The 21,145-nt window shown below is 35.1% G+C and overlaps 1 protein-coding gene across 1 annotated transcript in view; it reads left to right on the top strand.

The window, feature by feature from the left end:
• The window catches only part of RPA1 (replication protein A 70), a 283,379-nt gene that overhangs the window by 34,375 nt on the left and 227,859 nt on the right, over positions 1–21,145 (top strand). Inside the window, exons 5-6 of the mRNA XM_090391585.1 lie at positions 5,184–5,344; positions 16,194–16,235. Of these exons, the coding sequence (XP_090247711.1) occupies positions 5,184–5,344; positions 16,194–16,235 (203 nt within the window). The remainder of the gene's footprint in view (positions 1–5,183; positions 5,345–16,193; positions 16,236–21,145) is intronic.

Genomic DNA, 21,145 nt, shown 5'->3' on the forward strand with positions numbered 1-21,145 from the left:
TGCACTCTGGATATTTTGTCAAAATAAGTTTTACAGTCAAGTCGAAAGAACCACAATGGGAAATCCACTCTCTCCAGTGCTCGCTAACTTTTATTTAGAACATTTAAATGACATCTTTTTCTCATCTATACACCCTCATTCTTCATTTTGGGTTTGTTATGTAGACATTTTTGCTATTTTGCCCCATAATGAAGAAACACTACGTACTCTTTTTACCTGATATAAACAATCTGCAGCCACAAATTAAATTTACTGTGGAAATAGAAATGACAACAAATTATCCTTTTTTGATATTCTGCTCTTCTATTCACCAATAGGTGAACTAATTACTTCTGTTTATCGAAAGGCAATTTTTACTGGATGCTGCATTCAACAGCAATCAGCTAACCATCTGCATAGAAGACTGCAGTTATAAAAACTTTATTATGATGTGCTCATACTATTTGTTATACATCCCAACTATTACAGCAGGATCTCTTAAATATCAAACAATATATAAAACTGAATAGTTTTTCAGAAAGCACCCCAACAGGTTTTTAATTCCTATAATCTTAGCTCAAATAACAAGGAAACAGTACGTTGAGTGCCAATCCCTTACGTTTCTTGCATCTCGGAACCCATTTCCAGAATTCTTAAGAAATACAGTTTAGTGGCACTTTTCTTTCTATCAACAAATTGTCGGTATGGTATCCATCTTCCAAAGATAAATGGTCTCCTCTAGCTCTCCTTGGTGTCTACCAAGTTCCTTGTGCCTGTCATCATTCTTACTTAGGACCAACTGGATGCTCAGTATAAAAGAGAATACAAGAACACCAATTTTAAATTAGCAACAGTAAATCTCAGAAATCTGGCTTGCCACAGCATGGAATAGGTACAGACCACAATATCCTATGGTCTGAAGCATGTTTAATACATCAATGTCGGTATAAATTTGAACATTGTTTAAAGAAAGCACTGAGCCATTGCCTCACCATCAGAACAACTGCCTCTCTCTAAGATATGGGAAAGCCTTATTCTAATCACACAATACTAATTTTTTTTTTTTTTAATAGCTAATGAATAATTCCACATGAACCATACTAAAAATTTCAAGAGGAATGCAAAGAGGAGTACATATCAATATCTGAGGTAGAAAAAGCTGTCAAAAACTTGAAATGTGGAAATGCAGCTGATAGATGATATTTGACCAGAAATATTTAAGTATGGAGATATAAAAGTTTTGCAGTGACTACACTGCATGATTCAGAAGGCTTGGACAGAAGGTCAAATTCCTAATGATTGGTGTAGAGCTCCCATAGTACTCATCTATAAAAAAAGGGAATAAAGCTGAATGTGAGATTTACAAAGGAATTTCTCTATTAAATGTTCTAGGTAAGATTTATGCAAGCATACTTAAAAAAAAGAGGTTGAGAAAGATGATGGAAGAGAAACTTGGAGAAGAAGAAGCTGGGTTCAGGCCAAATAGAAATTATCAAGATCAGATTTTCACTTTAAGACAAATAGTTGAAAAATCGTGAGAATATGACAAGGATTTTGTACTTAAGTTTTGTAGATCTGGAAAAGGCATACTACAAAGTGCCCATAGAAAACTTTTTCAAAACACTACAATTCCATGTGGTGAATGGAACATTATATGGAGCAACACATAGTCTATATTTAAGCTGTCAGTCAGCAGTTAGAATTGAAGGTAATACAGAAAGACGGTTTGATGTAAAATCAGGAGTAAGACAAGGATGCACATTATTTGCACTCATCATTTATATGGATCACATTATGAAAGAAAGTGGCAACTGATATTAGAATTGGAGATGTCCAACTTAGCCCTTTGCTTTATGCACATGATATTTTATTCCTAAACACATCTAGTGCAAGTCTGCAAGATTCTCTAAGTTGAATAACAGCTCTAACAAACTTGGCATGAAAATCAGCAATAAAAAGACCAAAACTATAGGCAGGAACTTTAGAGAAAAATGAAAGTTTTTCAGAGTAAACTTTCATAGAAAACTTCAGCTGCATTCTGAATGGAGATCCTATTGAACAAGTAAAATATTCGGTTATTTAGGCACAGTTTTTAGTGAAGATGGCAGGTTAAATAGGGAAATCGACAACAGAATAAGCAAAGCTGCACAGTGGGTAGCCAGCTGAATAAATTTATATGGAATAAGAGAGAAATTAGCTAAAACACCAAACTAGCATTATACAAGACGGTGTTCAAACCAGTTTTAAGTTATGCATCATTGAGTAGGATTAGAAATAAAGCACTTGATCAAATACTAGAGACCATAGATATGAGTTCTTAGAAAATTTAGAGGAGTGAACCGATGGCATCAATGTCAGAATCATATTAAAAATGAAGATATTAGAAAGGAATTGACACTATTAATATTCAAGAATGTTTAAGCAGAGCTAATCTAAGGTGGTATAGCTACTTAAATATAATGGGTAAGGAAAGGTTAGCAAAACAGGTGTTTGATGACAAGATGGTAGGAAAGAGAACCAGAGGAAGACCAAGGTCTAGGTCTAATAATGATTGTCAGAACTGCCTTAGAAGAATGAAATGTTAGATATGACAGTATTGGAGTGCTTACCAGTAATAGACTAATTTGGAGGAAAATTGTGGATAGGGTATTAATAATAATGTAAACTTAATCATGTAGTGCTGTCATGGTAACCTGAACACCCTTCAGGCTGAAATATATGGCCTTAAATAATTAGTATTTCTTTTTCTTGGCTTTGCTTATTAGGTAATTATTTGCCTGTAACTTTTCAAGAGTTTAAAAAGTCTTCTGCCCACCTCCTCTTGGTCTTCTTCGATCACTGTCCCTTTGGTTTATGTATAATTAGCATTTATAATTAGTAATAATTATTTATTCCTTGTTTTTTGTGTTAATTTAAAGAAACCTCATGATATAAGTATCTCTTAATAAACAACTATGACAATGTTACATAATTAAGTTCACTTTATTACTAGCTTTCTATCAGAAATTTTCTTCCAAATTAATCTGTTTATCAGGTCCCCAGTATTGTCGCATATTACATTTTGAGTTAACTACAATCTGCCTAGATTTTGGACTTCTGGATCTTTTCCCTTCCATCCTGGCATCAAGTGCCATGTACATATGCATGTGAGTTCATTGTGTGCACATATACACACACAGGCACATCTATTTTGCTAACCTTTCCTCTCTCCATTCTGTTTTAAGTGACCATACCACATTCCATTAGATATTCTTGAATAATAATGATTAAATCCTTTTTTTTTTTAAATAATTATGCAATTTATGTTACCTTCCAGTCCACAGACCTCACTTAAGGACTAAACCTAGATAACTGCAAGGAGACTTCCGTGTAGTCTGTAAGGATTATGGAGAACTCACTGGGAAATCTGACCCAGCATACAGTTCTTACCTTTCTGTGTTATTTTTGCCTTGTTGCTGTGCCACACAGATAGCAAATGAACAAGAATGGGCTAACAAAGCAGGATGTAACTGATCAAATTGTATTCTGTATTGACTTAAACTGCACAAGAATATGACTTGGCTGGCCTGGTTGGCCGAGCAGTTAGTGTAACTGCTCTCCCACATTAGTCCAGGACCTCATTCCTACAGAAAGAATGGTTCAGAATTCCCATTGATCACTATCATATGCTTGTCGAAAATATGCTCTGTAGGATTGCTGCAAGTGTCATAGCAAAAGGAGGTCCTACATCTTTTATTAAGGTGGGCTCCCTGGATTTTTGTTCCTCATGCTATGGTGTCCATTGACTTCTTTCCAAGCAGTGTATTTCCCATATAAATTACTGAAAAGGTGTATCACCTCATTATTAAATTACTCTGGATCAGAGATAGATGTCGAAGGTTTATTCATTTGGTTATACTATAAATTAAAGATGCCAAGAAATTATATTCTTGGTTTAATTCTTTATCCAAGTGTAAGCAACTAAAATTTGCACACAAAATATCTTTGTAACTGGACTACTTGTATATACAGGCTAATGACTTCACATCAATTGCCTTAGTATCCCATATTGCAAAGCACACATCATTTTGGGCATGTATAATATTGTGCATTATGGGAAGGGCCACTGGTTTTACTACCCAGACTGGTTTTGACATTGAGGTCTGTTTATTGAGGTGATGTTTGATATTCCAAGAAATACCCAAAAAACAATTAAGAATGTTTGCATAGCTACCAAAATTTGAATAGGTTATGAAAATGAGCAGTTGTATGGGAATATGCATAAATTAAAATCATTAAGGCTTTTTGTTCATTACAGCGGTGATTTTGTTATTTCTGTGCTTGTTACAACAAAGTTCAACTGTATAAGTTATGCATTTTGACATTATGAGATTTCCATTAGCATATTATGTTGGTGGGATTATGCTTAGAGAAACTGAAGCTAGGGATCTTGAAATTATGGTGGATAGGAAGTTGAAGTTCAGAGGTCACATAGCAGAACTTGCAAATACAACTTAGAGGATAACTGTGATGCTGGTTTAAATGAATGTTGATGCATTTAAGGGTAAGAATGTCATTTTGCCTCTTTACAAGACCTTGACATGATTGCACTTGGAGTGCTATGTACAGATTTGATGACCTGCGTTTCAAGAAGAAGAATTAGAAAAAAGTGCAAAGAATAGTTACAAAGATGATATGAAGATTATGATGGAATTTGGGTGTGGACCGCGCTCAGATACTGGAGAAAGAGAGGTAACATTTAGAAGTGTATAAACTTTTGAAAGGGTGTAGGATACTGTTTGATAGAATGTTTTGTTATATGGAAGGTAGAATGAGGAAAAGGGGCATCTGTGGAAGTTGTTTGCACATAATTAAGATGAGTGCCAGCTGAATTTTCCTCTCAGAGAGCGGTGAGTGGAACAGTTTGTCAAAGTAGTGAATGCATCTAGTGCGAATGAGTTTAAAAGAAGATATGATAGCTAGTATGGTGACATATGGTATCTTTTAATAAGTCCTAGACACCTTGCAGGTCTATAATGATCATGATAATACATTGGCTTCAGTTGCTTTGCTGTAATTCAAGACTACAGTAGCCTACTTTGGTAGTGCTTTTTTATTTGTAATGATGCAGAGTAAATGCTTTATTTACATTTGATTTATTCATAATTTCTTGTGTTTGTAGGATTCCTATCATAATATTTATATTACTTATTTTCCTGTTTTAGGAAAGTTTTAATTATTCTTGAGATATCTATTTTGGCCAGTGGTGAAGATGTTGGAGAGAGACTTGGTAATCCTGCACAGCCCTCTTTATCGGTTAACTGCAGTATTGATTCATCAGCTAGTCAGTTTTCATCAGAAAAGGTTTTTACATCTAATGCGGATGGTGAGTTTTTAAATATATTTGTATTTAATTTTTAAGATGCATGATAAACATGCACAGTCCTCTCAGAATGTTATGACTATCCCTGTTATTTCATAATTGGCCATTCCATCCTTTTGGGTAGTATTCGTATCAAGGGAAAAGCCACTGTACATGATACTGGAGGTGTATGATATATTATTCTTTTGAAGTTACTGATTGTCATTGACAAGAGATGCAATTTTATAGACTTTGAAAAAGGCATGACTGTAGGGTACTGATTGCAGGGTGGCATTATACAGGAAACTGCTGATATTGCAGGTTGTTTGCAGAATGCTGTAGTAAAGGTGTTCCAGAAGAGAAGAGTATTGGCAGAACTGCAGTTGCAGATGCAATAGTGGGTAGCAAAGCCTCATCAAGAATACAGGTTGTCTTCTGTTGTACAGAGCCATAGATGAAATGGGATAGCTGACCATGGAATTAAACCAAGAGTTCAGAAATTTCCCTGACCACAAACGACCATACTCTTTTTTTTAGTTGGTGCAACTAAAATTTTTTTTCCCAACGTTTTATCCATCTTGGAGGTGCAATCCATTAAATGCAAAATGAACAGTTTTGAAAAATCGAATGAAAATAAAATGGCTTCACTTAGTGTAAGTTTTTGTTCTTCATGTTCAAAACTCATGCTGTGAAAAATTGTAAGTGCTTGAACTTGCTACACCTAATGTTGCTCATTTATGTTTCTCTGATTGAATATATCTGGAAATATCATTCTTTTTATCAAATGCAATTGAAAAATCTGCATTGCTCTGTATACATTGTACATTCAGTCAATTTTGTTAAATGGAAAGAGATTTCATGATTAAATGTATGTGGTTTTTTCCTGGATGTCCTGTCTGAAATTAAAGTTAGAAATTTTATTATTTTTTTAAAAAAGCAGTTCATCCTTATATTTTTTAAACAGTTATGTCTAATTACTTGAAAAATGTAAAAATAATATTTAAATATTATATTAAATTCTCTATGAAATCCAAGATGCACAAAGATGCAAAATTTTTATTGCATCTATGTAATAAATAGGGGTGCTTAAGGGTCAAAGCTGTATAACTGAGAGGAGACCTCCACATAGCCTTTAAAGGAATGCGGAGAACCGACCAGGGCTTCTGACTTAATGTCCAATCCTCACCTTCTCGTGGTGCACATTGTTGGGTATCTACTTGGATACTGAACGGACGAGGATGGGCTGGCAATTTGGGATTTAGCCGACCAAATTGTATTCTTATTGGTTAAACCAAAATATAGAATGATGGTACAACATCACAAAATTTCATGCTGGCTGGGGCATCGCCCGGTTAAACAAGGTCCCCGTTGTTTTCGTCAGGGAACCAGGGCGAACAGCGAAAAGTCAGCTACTGGAACAAATCTGAAAATAAACGCCAACTCAACATCACCAGAGTTAAAGATCGGTACTATCAATGTAAGAAGCCTGAATGGCAAAGAAATGGAGCTAGCTGAGGAATTAGATAAGTACCAGATCGACATAATATGGGTGACTGAAACAAAAAAGACCAAAACTGGTGAGATCTTTCTGAGCAATAAATACAAAATGTTATATTCAGGCAATGACAATCAAGGAAAAGAGTAGCCATAGTATTCAACACAAAATACGAGGCTAATCTTCTTGAATGGCAGGCAGTCTCAAGTAGAGTAATGTGGGCAAATATGAGAATGGGGAACTGGACAATTAGACTTATTTGTGCCTATGGTCCCACAGAAGGTTCTACTAAGCTCCAAGTGGCGGAATTTTTTGTGGCTTTAGAAAAAGCAACTGACACAATGAAAAAAGAAAAGTTGGTCCTTGTTGGGGATCTAAATAGCAGAGTAGGAAATGATTGTGAGATATACAGAAATATTTTGGGAAAATTTGGAGAAAAGAGCAAAGCTAATAATAATGGCAAATATCTGTTGGATTTCTGCTCAGGACATGGACTGGTTATTACTAACACCATGTTCCAACATAAAAATGTGCACAAATTCACATGGAGAAGAGGCTAGGAATAAGAAAAGTCTCATTGACTATGTTATTGTTGATAGTGATGTTTTCTCCCTGGTGCAGGACACCAGCGTGTACCGAGGATTTGAAATTGGAAGTGATCACTATTTAGTCTTGAGCAGGATAAAATTGAATTTCATATTGAAAAGAATAACATGTAAGAAAGTTTTAAAGCGAGTAAAAGTTGAGCTCTTGGATGTGAACTGTAGACTAAAATACACAAAGAGTATTGAAAAAGGAAGTTAAAGAGGCAGTGAAGGAAAAGAAGAAAGCATACCAAAAGTTCCTGTCAAATAAGTCAGCTTGTGCTCTTAGAGAATATAGAGAGAAATGCAAGAATGCTAAACACCGTGTAAAACTAGCTAAACAAAAGTCATGGGAGGACTTTGGCAAGAATATAGAAAATAAATATCAAGAAGGTGGCTAAATATTCTGGAGGTTGTTGAAGAATCTTAAGAATGGAGGAAAGAGTGCTGTAAAAGGCATTAGAGATGATAAAGGTGACATGAAAAAGGGAGAAAAAGATATCCTTGAAGTATGGAGTAATTACTTGGAAAAACTGCTAAATGAAACAAGCAGTGATGACAGCACAGTGGTAAAAAACACGGACCAGGCATGCAGTCAGGAATACATATCCATACTTGAAGTAGAAAAAGCCATCAAAGGCTTGAAATGTGGAAAGGCAGCAGGAGTAGATGATATTCGACCAGAAATGCTGAAGTATGGTGGTATAAGAGTCTTACAGTGGCTGCACTGCATAGTTCAGAAAGCCTGGACAGAGGGACGAATTCCCGATGATTGGCGTAGAGCTCTCATAGTACCCATATATAAAAAGGGAAATAAAACTGCATGTGAGAATTACAGAGGCATTTCCCTACTGAGTGTTCCTGGCAAGATCTATGCAAGTATACTTGAGAAACGGTTGAGAAGAATTGTGGAAGAACAAGCTGGATTCAAGCCAAATAGAGGCTGTCAGGATCAGATCTTCACTTTACGACAAATAGTAGAGAAAGCATGGGAATATAACAAAGATCCGTATTTAAGTTTTGTCGATTTGGAAAAGGCATATGACAAGGTGCAAAGAGAGAAGCTATTCAATACGCTGCAGTTATATGGTGTCAATGGGGCATTATATCAAGCAATACTTCGTCTTTATCTCAGTTGTAAGTCAGCAGTTAGAATTGAATGAAGTACAGGAAGATGGTTTAATGTTAAATCTGGTGTGAGAAAAGGATGTACATTATCACCTCTGTTATTCATTATCTATATGGATCACATTATTAAGGAAAGTGGTATTAAACATGATATCAAAATTGGAGATGTTAATGTCAGCTCTTTGCTTTATGCGGATGATGTTATACTTCTAAATAAATCCACTACAAGTCTGCAAGATTCTCTGACTAAATTGAAAGCTGTTGTAATAGATATGGTATGAAGGTCAGCAATAAAAAGACAAAGACAATGAAAATAGGCAGAATCGTTGAAAATGTCAACTGTGTTGTGAATGGAGAACCTGTGGAACAAGTAAAACATTTCACCTATTTAGGCACGATTTTTACTGAAGATAGTAAATTCAATATAGAAATAGACCACAGAATCAGCAAAGCTGGTATGGTGGGAAGTCAATTGAATAAATTCATATGGAATAAGAGAAAAATTATTCGGAACACTAAATTAGCTGTATAGAAGACAGTGTTCAATTCAGTTTTAACTTATGGGTCTGAGAGCTGGGTCAGAAGTAAAACACTTGACCAAAGACTTGAGACCACAGATATGAGAGTCCTGAGAAAGATTATAGGCGTGAGCAGATGGCATCAATGGCAATATCGTATTAAAAATGAGGATATTGGGAAAGAACTTGACATTGTCAGCATCCAGGAATGCGTTAGCAAAGCTAATCTCAGGTGGTATGTTTACTTAAACAGAATGGGCAAGGAAAGATTAGCCAAACAAGTGTTCTCTGCCAGCTTGGTAGCAAAACGACCCAGAGGAAGAACAAGATATAGGTGGATTGATACGGTACAAAGTGCCTTAGACGATAGAAATATAAGATCTGATAAGGTTGGTGTCTTGACAACTATCAGACTGATTTGGAGGAAAATTGTAGATAGGAAATTAATAATGATGTAATTTTTTTCATGCAGTACTATCATATCCTGTACACCCCTTGAGGGTACATGGCAGGAATTTGATGATGATGATGAATTGAATGCTGACATACAAGAATAAGTAAGTCATTTTGCCTATTTACAAAGCTTTGTAAAGAGGCAAAATGATACCTTATCTATTTTATTATGCCAGATCTGATTTCCAAGGTGATACATATTCGGTGGAAAGGAGTGTTTTAAAGATGACATTGGGACTGTTTAATGTAGATTATTAGATTGAGGAGTTATGCACTTCAGACAGTAGATAGGAGAGGTGGGGGGGCTGATATAATAGACCTACAAACTTTCAAAAGAGTCATACAGGATATAGATGGAAATTTTCATTTTATGTGGAGGATGGGTAGAGAATGAGAGGGTCCCTAGAATTTGAGAATGAATGCAATTGAGAAAGTAATGAGCGCTAGATTTTTTTCTGTTATAAAGGAGTTCATGACTGGATTTGGCTTACCTTCTGAGGTTGTGACTGCAGAGAGCATGAATGATTTGAAGAAAAGAGATAACGTGTAGGTAACATGTGGCCTACTTCAATGAGTCCCTGTAGGTCTTTTGTAATAATAATTTCACAATGGTTATATGGCATTATTCAAAATACATCCTCTGTCCAAAAAGAAGCCGAACTATTCGAAAATAGAAGAAACTAGTGGAAGCCACTTGTTGAATCTTTTTGTAGTTGAAAGTGGCAACCTTCATTAGTGTTGTGTCAACTGTTTATGACATTTGTTTCATTAGAAGCCGAGTTATAGTGCCAAGAGTGACAGCGTGTTTTTATGAATGGTCGCAAAATGAGTTTCAAACAGAGAGCTGCGATTGACTTTTGTGTTAAACTTGGTAAAAGTTTTACCGAAATGCATCAAATGCTTCAAAAAGCATACGGGGATGAATGCTTATTCTGTACTCAAGTTTGAGTGGTTTAAACGATTTCAAAGTAATCATGAGACGCTTGAGGACGACGAAAAGCCAGGCCGTCCGAAAACTGGACTGAGCGAAGTTAACATCCAAAAATTACTTACTATTATAATAACGGAATTAGCTTATGTAAAATATTCTTTATTCGTAGAATTTTCTGGTCACATCACCATCCCAGTCAAAAGGTAGGTACTATAAAAACACTGGTTCATAGAGCCCACTCCTTTTGTTCTTCAGAAGAACTATTACAAAAAGAATTACAATATATTAATTCCTCCTTCATATCCAATGGTTGTAAGAATTCCTTCATAAAAAGAGCTTTAAGCAGTCGTGCTTCAGCATCCTCTTCAAATGCAGAAGAACCTACACGTATACCTATCCCCTATGTGCAAGGCATTAGCGAACGCATAGCTAAAGTATTAAAACCACTAAATATTTGTGTGGTCTTTCGATCTGTCAGAAAAATCTCCACATTCTTCATGTCTCCAAAGGACAATCTCCCACATCTCAGCTATCCAGGTGTCTACCAGATTCCCTGCTTGTGTCTATTATCATATTTCGGACAAACAGGAAGATCTGCTCTGATCCGGTTAGAAGAACACAATTCATATATCCAGTACCTTGAACCTCAACAGTCTGGACTTGCAGAGCATGTCATCAACACTAGACATAGAGTTTTTAGTGGAACAAGACAGCCCATGACTTTTGGGCTGTAACCATATCTGAGTTCTTCATCCTCAGGTCCTCCTCCACCAGCTGCCTTCATCTCTTCTTTGGCTGCCCACTCTTCTTCCTCTCCTGCACATCCATCTGCATGACCTTTCTTCCCGCATACTTGTCCTCCCTTTTTGTCACATGACCAGACCTTGTATGTATAAGATAATGATGTTAAATCAGATGGAGGATTCATTATGGGGTTTAATGGAATAAATACAGCATATGCAATCTGTTTGTATTTATTCCATTAAACCCCATAATGAGTGCAAACCAGCACATAAGTCTAAATAGTCAGATGTAGGATTGCATGCTGTCTCAACTATTATGAGGCACATCCAGAAAGTAATGTCCATTCACAATTTACCACCAAATAAGATATGGGAGAGGGGTTGTGAATGCTTGGTAGCATAGTGTGACTCATTAGCTAGCCATTGCCAATTTTACTTTCATTATGTTATCGTTTGTTGTCTTCTACGAATAATTTATGAGTTCTGTGATTAAAAAAAAAAAAAAAAATCCTGCCAGTTGCAAGGTTCGTGGTGTGATGTGGCTTTTGTTGGCAGAAAACATTAGTGCTGCAAAAATTCACTAATGACTGTACAAAGTATGGATATAATGCAATGAGTGACAGTAAGGTTAGGCAATGGTGTTTGTTTAAAGAAGGGTGTAACAGCATTTGCAATGAAGAGTGCGGTGGCTGACAAGTGCAGTGACAGACAATTTAGTGGGAAGAGTTAACACAAATTCCTGCAGAAAAGGTGGGGTATAAGAAATTGTGTGCCAGATGGGTCATAAAAATGTTGACCGATGCACATAAACAGCAATGATAAAAACGGCTAAAAAAATTTTGCAGCATTATGAAAATGAAGATGAACTTTTTTTTTTTATTCATTTCATGACTGGTGACAAAATGTGGATTTCATACACAAACATTGAGTCAAAATAACAATGCAGCGGCACCATTCATCATCTCTGAAAGCAAAAAAATTCAAACAAGCATTGAACTCATTGATGGCAGAATTTTTTGACATGGTATGGAGAAGCTAGTGCCATCATACCAAAAATGACTGGAAGTTACTGACAACTATGTGGGAAAATAAAGTATATATAGGTAGTCCTCGACTTATGACGGAGTTCCGTTCCAACGTCTCCATCGTAAGTCGAGGACTTTTTTTAATTATTGATTTGTTTGATTTCTGTTATATTTTCATAAATTAGGTTTCTATTTAACTTAAAACAGTTAAAATATATAAACTTCATAAACATTTATGAATTTAATTATTGATTTGTTTGATTTCTGTTATATTTTCATAAATTAGGTTTCTATTTAACTTAAAACAGTTAAAATATATAAACTTCATAAACATACATATAAATACAAAGTTAAGAAAGAAATATTTAAGAAAAAATACATAAACACATATCAAAAATGGTGCACTTACTTTAATTTGAAATTACTTTAAATATTAGTTAACATAAACAAAAAACTTATTAACGGCATCTTTAATTAAGCAGGTTAGTAACTATCATTCATTTGGACAATATGGTTTTTACTCCTGATCGGGAGTAGTTTTTTAATCAGAAAATTGATTAATGTTGTCTGTTGGGTTTTTGTTTTCTTTTCTTCTTCATATATTTCCTGATAACATCTGACTGCTTCTCGAATTTGCTTTTCGATTTTGGTGAAGCGATCAGTGTCTTGATCCATATTTTCGAGTAGCTGAAGCCCTTGATTTCGTTTGGAAAATACTTCAGCTAATCCTTTTACAGTAAATTTTTTAACGATTTTTCTTCTTCATTCTGAAAATGAAATATGAAACAAAAAATAAATCCATAATGCATGCATTATTCCTTTCTTCTTCTACAACTCTTTCGTTTTGGAAAATCAAGTCTTGATCAGTCAGTTCACTTTCTTCGTGATCTGCTAATTCTTCTATATCGGTAATATTGATTTCTAGATCCAGTTTTCTTGCAGTTTCAACGATTTCTTCACCAATTTGTTCTATCATACTATGCTCATTGTACTCTTTGAGTGTTTCCTGCGGTAGTAATTTCTTCCAAATTCCTTGCATACATTGTTCCCATACATCTTTCCACGAAGTTCCATTGTTCTGGATATATTGGTTAATATCGTAAATTTTACAAAAATCGCATAATGTTATAGCATCGTTGTCCATTGCTGTTATTGCTTGAGAAAATGTAGTTTTCAGATATGTCTTGAATAATATGTCTGGAATTTAGTAGAAACTAAATTTAATTAGTAATCAAACCTTGATCCATAAGGTTTGATTACTAAATTCTAAATTTGATTACTTGAGCCTTAGGATTACTCCTGAAGTAAACCGGCAACTTATTCTTCTCAATGTTTTTCAAAGCTCTGGGGTTTTGTGAATGGCAAATAAGAAGTGGTTTTAATTTAAAACCAGCAGCATTTCCTCCAAGAAGAAGTTTAATCCTATCTTTAAATGCCTTAAAACTAGGCGGCGATGTAGCTTCTCTGTGAATGTAAGTTTGTTCTGGCATAACAGCCGGTTTCATCTACATTAAAAATCTGCTCTGGCAAATAGCCTTCATCTTTTATCATCTCTTTCAGATTTTTCTTGAAAATTTTGGCAGTTTCAAAATCGGAACTAGCAGCTTCTCCCATTATTCGTAAGTTAAATCGGCTTTTGAATCGATAAAACTAGGCTTTACTAATGTTAAATGTATGCTTGCAATATTTATCTTCTTGTTGTTTCCTAAAATTGTCAAATACTGCGATGCGTATATAAAAGCAATGCTGGCGGCAAAGTTAAATTAGAGAATTTTTAATAATAATTTATGGCCGTCGTAAGTTGAGGACTACCTGTATGTGTCATCATTAGTTTCCTGATATGTATCCACAAGGAATGTTAAAGTTACTATACAGCACTACATGATTAAGAGTACATTATTATTAATATCCTATGAACAATTTTCCTCCAAATCAGCTTATTACTTGCAAGCATTCCAATATTGTCATATCAGGTTTGTTTTTTATTTGAAAAACTTGCCTCCATAGCGCAATTGGAAGAACGATGGTACGTTACCACCTTCGATTAAAAAAGCCTAAGTTTGATTCTCATGGTGATGAGAGAAATCTTTATATGGACTTTTTCGATTGAAGGTGAGTTATACGGAGGTAACAGGGCTTTTTCCTCTTGGAAACTCGGGTTTTTCATCCCGCATACAGACAAATCTGCCTTTCAGAACAAAAACAAACTCAATTTACAGAAAAAATACTAATAGTGGTGGTAGGCAGTAGATGGCGTTGATGATTGGTAGTAGACGTTCACTGTGGTGGTGGTGAAGGAGAAGTTGTGTAGTGGGTGTCCTCTCACGATGAGTCTTTGGACCCCTTGGATGTGTCACAAATAAGAATTTATCATTTCGTTCTTCTAAGCCACTTCTGACTGAATCAATCCACCTAGACTTTGGTCTTTCCTGCCATCTTAGCATCAAGCGCTGTTTTGCTAACCTTTCCTCATCCATTTTATTTAAGTGCCATACCACCTTAGATTAGCTTTGTGTTCCGACAATGGCAATCTGGCAGTAGCTATAGTATTCAACACTAAATGGCTAATCTTCTTGAATGGCAACCACTATCAGATAGAGTGATTTGGGCATAGGGAACTGGACAATGAGACTTATTTGTGCCTATGGTCCCAGAAGGTTCTACTAAGGTAGAAGTGGAGGAATTTTTTGAGGCTTTAGAGAAAGCAACTGACACAATGAAAAAGGAAAAGTTGGTCCTTGTTGGGGATCTAAATAGCATAGTGGGAAATGATTGTCAGACATACAAAAATATTTTGGGAAAATTTGGAGAAAAGAGCAAAGCTCTTTAATGTATGGAATGAATTCGAAGGGAAGTTGTAATGTAAATTAAAGATGCCATGAAATTAAACCAAGTATATATACTTGGTTTAATTCTTTATCCAAGTAAGCAAACAAAGTTTGCTCCTGAAGTATTTTCAGGACTGGGGCAACTCGTATTTAGAAGCTAATGACTTCACATCACTTGCTTTAGTATTCCATAATGCAAAACACATATCCTTACGGACATGTATAATGCTATGCATTATGGGAAGGGTCACCACCCAGACTGGTTTCGACCTTTATTGAGGTCACATCAGTGGGAGCCAGACCCAGAGGTGATAGTAAGGTTGAAGTAATGCAGAAGTCATTTTCATATAAGAGTAGTCAAAAGGTGTCACACGTTATTATTAAAATATAAAATATTGTTATTTTTTAATAACATAGGTGAGGCCAGAAGAGTAATATTTGACCACGTTTTTGATACTTGAGCATACTGTTTGAATTGTAATATAACTTTGTGTGTGTGCGTGCTTCAGATGATGAGATAATCTTAATATGAAGGTTCTAATGTTAGAAAATTAAAGTTATTATAATTAACACTGTAATCTCCATGATTTTACTAAAATGATCTTAGAAATAAAATTGTTAGAAATAAAATAATTTATGAAAGATTGAAACTGTACATTTGAGAGTTCTCAGGAAAAAATTAGGTATATGAGCAGATGGCATCAGTATCAGAACCATATTAAAAACAAAAAGATATTCGAAAATAATTCATATTGTTAATATTAAAGAATGTTTCTAACCTAATCTAAGATGGTATAGTCACTTAAACTGAATAGAAGATATTAAATTAGCATTTGAAGCAAATATGATTAGGGAAAAAAAGACCATAACAGAGACTGTGATATAATTGGATTAATGTAGTTAAGAATATTAATGAAGAACAAAATGAAAGAGCTGTCAGCCCTGACAGATAATTCTGTTGAGAATTTTGTTGAACAGAAACTAGTGATGAAATATTTGGTACATCCTTTGAGAAATATACATTAGAAAATTATGATATAACATAAAAATGCACAGTAGTTTTCATATTTTCTCTTATTATAATTGATGTACTGCACTATCACTGACTAACTTTTTTTTTTGTATATGATGAATTATTTTTTACTCATATTATTTTTTCTTTATTCAGGTGGTGTTAACAAACAGGGAAGTGGAATTCAGAGATTAGCAGGTAAATAAGTTAATGGCAGAGTTCGATAGTCAAACTATTGAGATTTTATTTATTTTTTTTTTTTAAAGGATACACTGTAAATGTTTTAATTTGATTTTTATAAAATAGAAAATTTTTATTGCTTCTATTTGGTATTTGTTGATGAATTAAAGGTGACAGTTGCCATTACATGGAAATGATAGGAAGACCTGAAATGCTGTGTTAAGTGAAAATGAGGATGAGAAGAGCTCAAAATAGAATGAAATGACAGGAATTTGGGAGCATTATGATAAAATTATAGAGTGACAGAATGCTATGCACATGAAGAAAAAAATTATTTAACATTTATAGAATTTTTGGGTAAGTTTCCTAGCTGTTGTTAGCAGATATGTTGTGAGAGCATTTGTGATATTTTTAAATTTCATGCCGGCTGGGGGCGTTTCCCGGTTAAACAAGGCCCCCATTGTTTTCGCCAGGGAACCAGGGGAAAAAACAACGAAAAGTCAGCTACTGGAACAAATCTGAAAACAAACCCCAACTCAACATCACCAGAGTTAAAGATCGGTATTATTAACGTAAGAAGCCTGAAAGGCAAAGAAATGGAGCTAGCTGAGGAATTAGATAAGTACCAGATCGACATGATAATAGGGATGACTGAAACAAAAAAAGACCAAAACTGGTGAGATTTTTCTGAGCAATAAATACAAAATGTTTTATTCAGGTAATGACAGCCAAGGAAAAGAAGGAGTAGCCATAGTATTCAACACAAAATACGAGGCTAATCTTCTTGAATGGCAGTCAGTCTCAAGTAGAGTAATGTGGGCAAATATGAGAATGGGGAACTGGGCAATGAGACTTATTTGTGTCTATGGTCCCACAGAAGGTTCTACTAAGGTAGAAGTGGAGGAATTTTTTTTGAGGCTTTAGAAAAAGCAACTGACACAATGAAAAAGGAAAAGTTGGTTCTTGTTGGGGATCTAAATAGCAGAGTAGGAAATGATTGTGAGACATACAAAAATATTTTGGAGAAAATTTGGAGAAAAGAGCAAAGCTAATAATAATGGAAAATATCTGTTTGATTTCTGCTCAGGACATAGACTGGTTATTACTAACACCATGTTCCAACATAAAAATGTGCACAAATTCACATGGAGAGAAGAGGCTAGGAATAAGAAAAGTCTCATTGACTAGGTTATTGTTGATAGTGATGTTTTCTCCCTGGTGCAGGATACCAGAGTGTACAGAGGATTTCAAATTGGAAGTGATCACTATTTAGTCTTGAGCAGGATAAAATTGAATTTCATATTGAAAAGAATAACATGTAAGAAAGTTTTAAAGCGAATAAAAGTTGAGCAGCTCTAAGATGTGAACTGTAGACTAAAATACAGAAAGATTATTGAAAAAAAAATGAAAGAGTTTGAGAACAGGAATCAAACCTTGGAGATTCATTGGCAAACTCTGAAGAAAACATTGATTGATTCTGCCAGAGAGGCATGTGGTGAGGTTGTCTGCAAGGATAAAAAAATCAGAACTCCCTGGTGGATGCAGAAAGTTAAAGTGGAAGTGAAGGAAAAGAAGAAAGCATATCAAAAGTTCCTGTCAAATAAGTCAGCTTGTGCTCTTAGAGAATATAGAGACAAATGCAAGAATGCTAAACACTGTGTAAAACTAGCTAAACAAAAGTCATAGGGGGACATTGGCAAGAATATAGAAAATAAATATCAAGAAGGTGGCAAAATATTCTGGAGGTTGTTGAAGAAGCTTAAGAATAACAGGAGAAAAAGATATCTTTGAAGTATGGAGTAATTACTTAGAAAAACTGCTAAATGAAACAAGCAGTGATGACAGCACTGTGGTAAAAAACACTGACCAGGCATGCAGTCAGGAATACATATCCACACTTGAAGTAGAAAAAGCCATCAAAGGCTTGAAATGTGGAAAGGCAGCAGGAGTAGATGATATTCGACCAGAAATGCTGAAGTATGTTGGTATAAAAGTTTTACAGTGGCTGCACTGCATAGTTCAGAAAGCCTGGACAGATGGACTAATTCCCGATGATTGGAGTAGAGCTCTCATAGTACCCAATATATAAAAAATGAAATAAAACTGAATGTGAAAATTACAGAGGTATTTCCCTACTGAGTGTTCCTGGCAAGATCTATGCAAGTATACTTGAGAAACGGTTGAGAAGAATTGTGGAAGAACAAGCTGGATTCAAGCCAAATAGAGGCTGTCAGGATCAGATCTTCACTTTACGACAAATAGTAGAGAAAGCATGGGAATATAACAAAGATCCGTATTTAAGTTTTGTCGATTTGGAAAAGGCATATGACAAGGTGCAAAGAGAGAAGCTATTCAATACGCTGCAGTTATATGGTGTCAATGGGGCATTATATCAAGCAATACTTCGTCTTTATCTCAGTTGTAAGTCAGCAGTTAGAATTGAATGAAGTACAGGAAGATGGTTTAATGTTAAATCTGGTGTGAGACAAGGATGTACATTATCCCCTCTGTTATTCATTATCTATATGGATCACATTATTAAGGAAAGTGGTATTAAACATGATATCAAAATTGGAGATGTTAATGTCAGCTCTTTGCTTTATGCGGATGATGTTATACTTCTAAATAAATCCACTACAAGTCTGCAAGATTCTCTGACTAAATTGAAAGCTGTTGTAATAGATATGGTATGAAGGTCAGCAATAAAAAGACAAAGACAATGAAAATAGGCAGAATCGTTGAAAATGTCAACTGTGTTGTGAATGGAGAACCTGTGGAACAAGTAAAACATTTCAGCTACTTAGGCACGATTTTTCGTGAAGATGGTAAATTAAATATGGAAATAGACAACAGAATCAGCAAAGCTGGTATGGTGGGAAGTCAAGTGAATAAATTCATTTCGAATAAGAGAGAAATTAATCAGAACACTAAATTAGCTATATACAAGACCGTGTTCACACCAGTTTTAACTTATGGATATGAGAGCTGGGTCAGAAGTAAAACACTTGACCTAAGACTAGAGACCGCAGATATGAGAGTCCTGAGAAAGATTAGAGTCATGAACAGCATCGATGGCAATATATTAAAAACGAAAATATTAAGAAAGAACTTGACATTGTTGGCACCCAGGAATGCGTTAGCAGAGCTAATCTCAGGTGGTATGGTCACTTAAATAGAATGGGAGAGAATAGATTAGCAAAACAAGTGTTCTCTGCCAAGTTTGCAGGAAAACAACCTAGAGGAAGACCAAGATATAGGTGGATTGATAAGGTACAAAGTGCCTTAGACGATAGAAATATAAGATCTGATAATGTTGGAGTCTTGACAAGTAACAGACTCATTTGGAGGAAAATTGTAGATAGGAAGTTGGTAATGATGTAATTTTTTTCATGTAGTACTATCATATCCTGTACACCCCTTGAGGGTACATGGCAGGAATTTGATGATGATGATGATTAGTGCAATACCATATGTTTGGATAAAAAACCATTTGTATACTCCATTTAAGGGCACTCTATGGATGTATCCTGCATTTTACTTTAAATGTAGAAGAGTTTAATAGATCTGTGCATAACAAACAAGAAGTAGCTTTTCTTTATATCATGTGTAAACTCTGACTTGAAAAATTTCTGTATTTCTTCCTTACAAGATCTTACATTTCCTTCAATGGAATCAGTAGGCCCAAGTAAGTCTCATTGTTCAATTTCTTATTTCAGAATGTGCCCTAGTCACACTAATTCAAGAATTCATTTTTATTATTGTTATTGAATATTATAGTTACTTTCTCCTTTTCTCTGATCCTTAATGTATGAATAAACCATTTTTTAATATAGAAACACATAAACCACAGTAAATTATTTATTATTGATCACTTAAATATTAAATATTTTGGAAAGAATAATAGAATTCATCTTTAGTGGAAATAAAAATAAAGATTATGAAAATTAAATTAGGAACAAATATGTAACACTGCTCGTTGCAGGTACTGCATGAATTGCAGTAGCTGCCCTTGAATAGTAAGCATTTAAGCAATAGTAAGCATTTATTATTCAAGCACCCTTGAATAATAATCTAATTGTTAATATCTGACATCCTATGATAACATGTGTAACATATATAACAGAAAAGAATTTTATTCATGAAGCTTAACATGTCAAACTAGAGTAATATATATATATATATATATGTAGAAAGTATTTTAACTTGGGTATAATAAATGTTAAAGATACCAAGCTGGTTTTACTCCATTTCCCAAGTAAGCAAACAGACAAGTAAGTCAAGTTTGCGCCTGCTGGTATTGCAAGTCTAGGTGATCCCACACGTAGTGCAAGACCAAGCAACTCATGGTAAAAGGTGGATAAGCTCTGAACACTATTCTTAATATTTACCCTTAATGCAAAGCACATCTCCTGGAGGAGAAGTATGATGCCATGTATTACAGGCAAGGGGCCACTACCCAGACCGGTTTCGACTGGCTCCCACTGATGAGACCTTTATTGAGGTCTCATCAGTGGGAGCCAGGCTAGAAATACCAAGATTTTAGTAATACAGGGCTTGTTTATCCACCTTTTACCATGAGTTGCCTTGGTCTTGCACTACGTGTGGGATAACCTAGACTTGCAGGCGCAAACTTGACTTACTTGTCTGTTTGCTTACTTTTTCCTGCCAACTTGACAGAGAACACTTGTTTTGCTAATCTTTCCTCTCCCATTCTGTTTAAGTGACCATACCACCTCAGATTAGCTCTGCTAATAGATTCCTGGATGCTAACAATGTCAAGTTCTTTCCTAATGTCTTCATTTTTAATATGATATTGCCATAGATATCCTCAGGGGCTCACTTTAGTGAGTACGGGTGTGGCAAACCCGAGGTACCTGATGCTGGACCATGCCTTACTTCATGTAATATACATCTGTTATATTATCTGT

Source organism: Typopeltis vanoorti, chromosome 4, assembly GCF_054136105.1.
Source record: "Typopeltis vanoorti isolate ZY-2024b chromosome 4, IOZ_Tvanoo_1.0, whole genome shotgun sequence".
Lineage (NCBI taxonomy): Eukaryota > Metazoa > Arthropoda > Arachnida > Uropygi > Thelyphonidae > Typopeltis > Typopeltis vanoorti.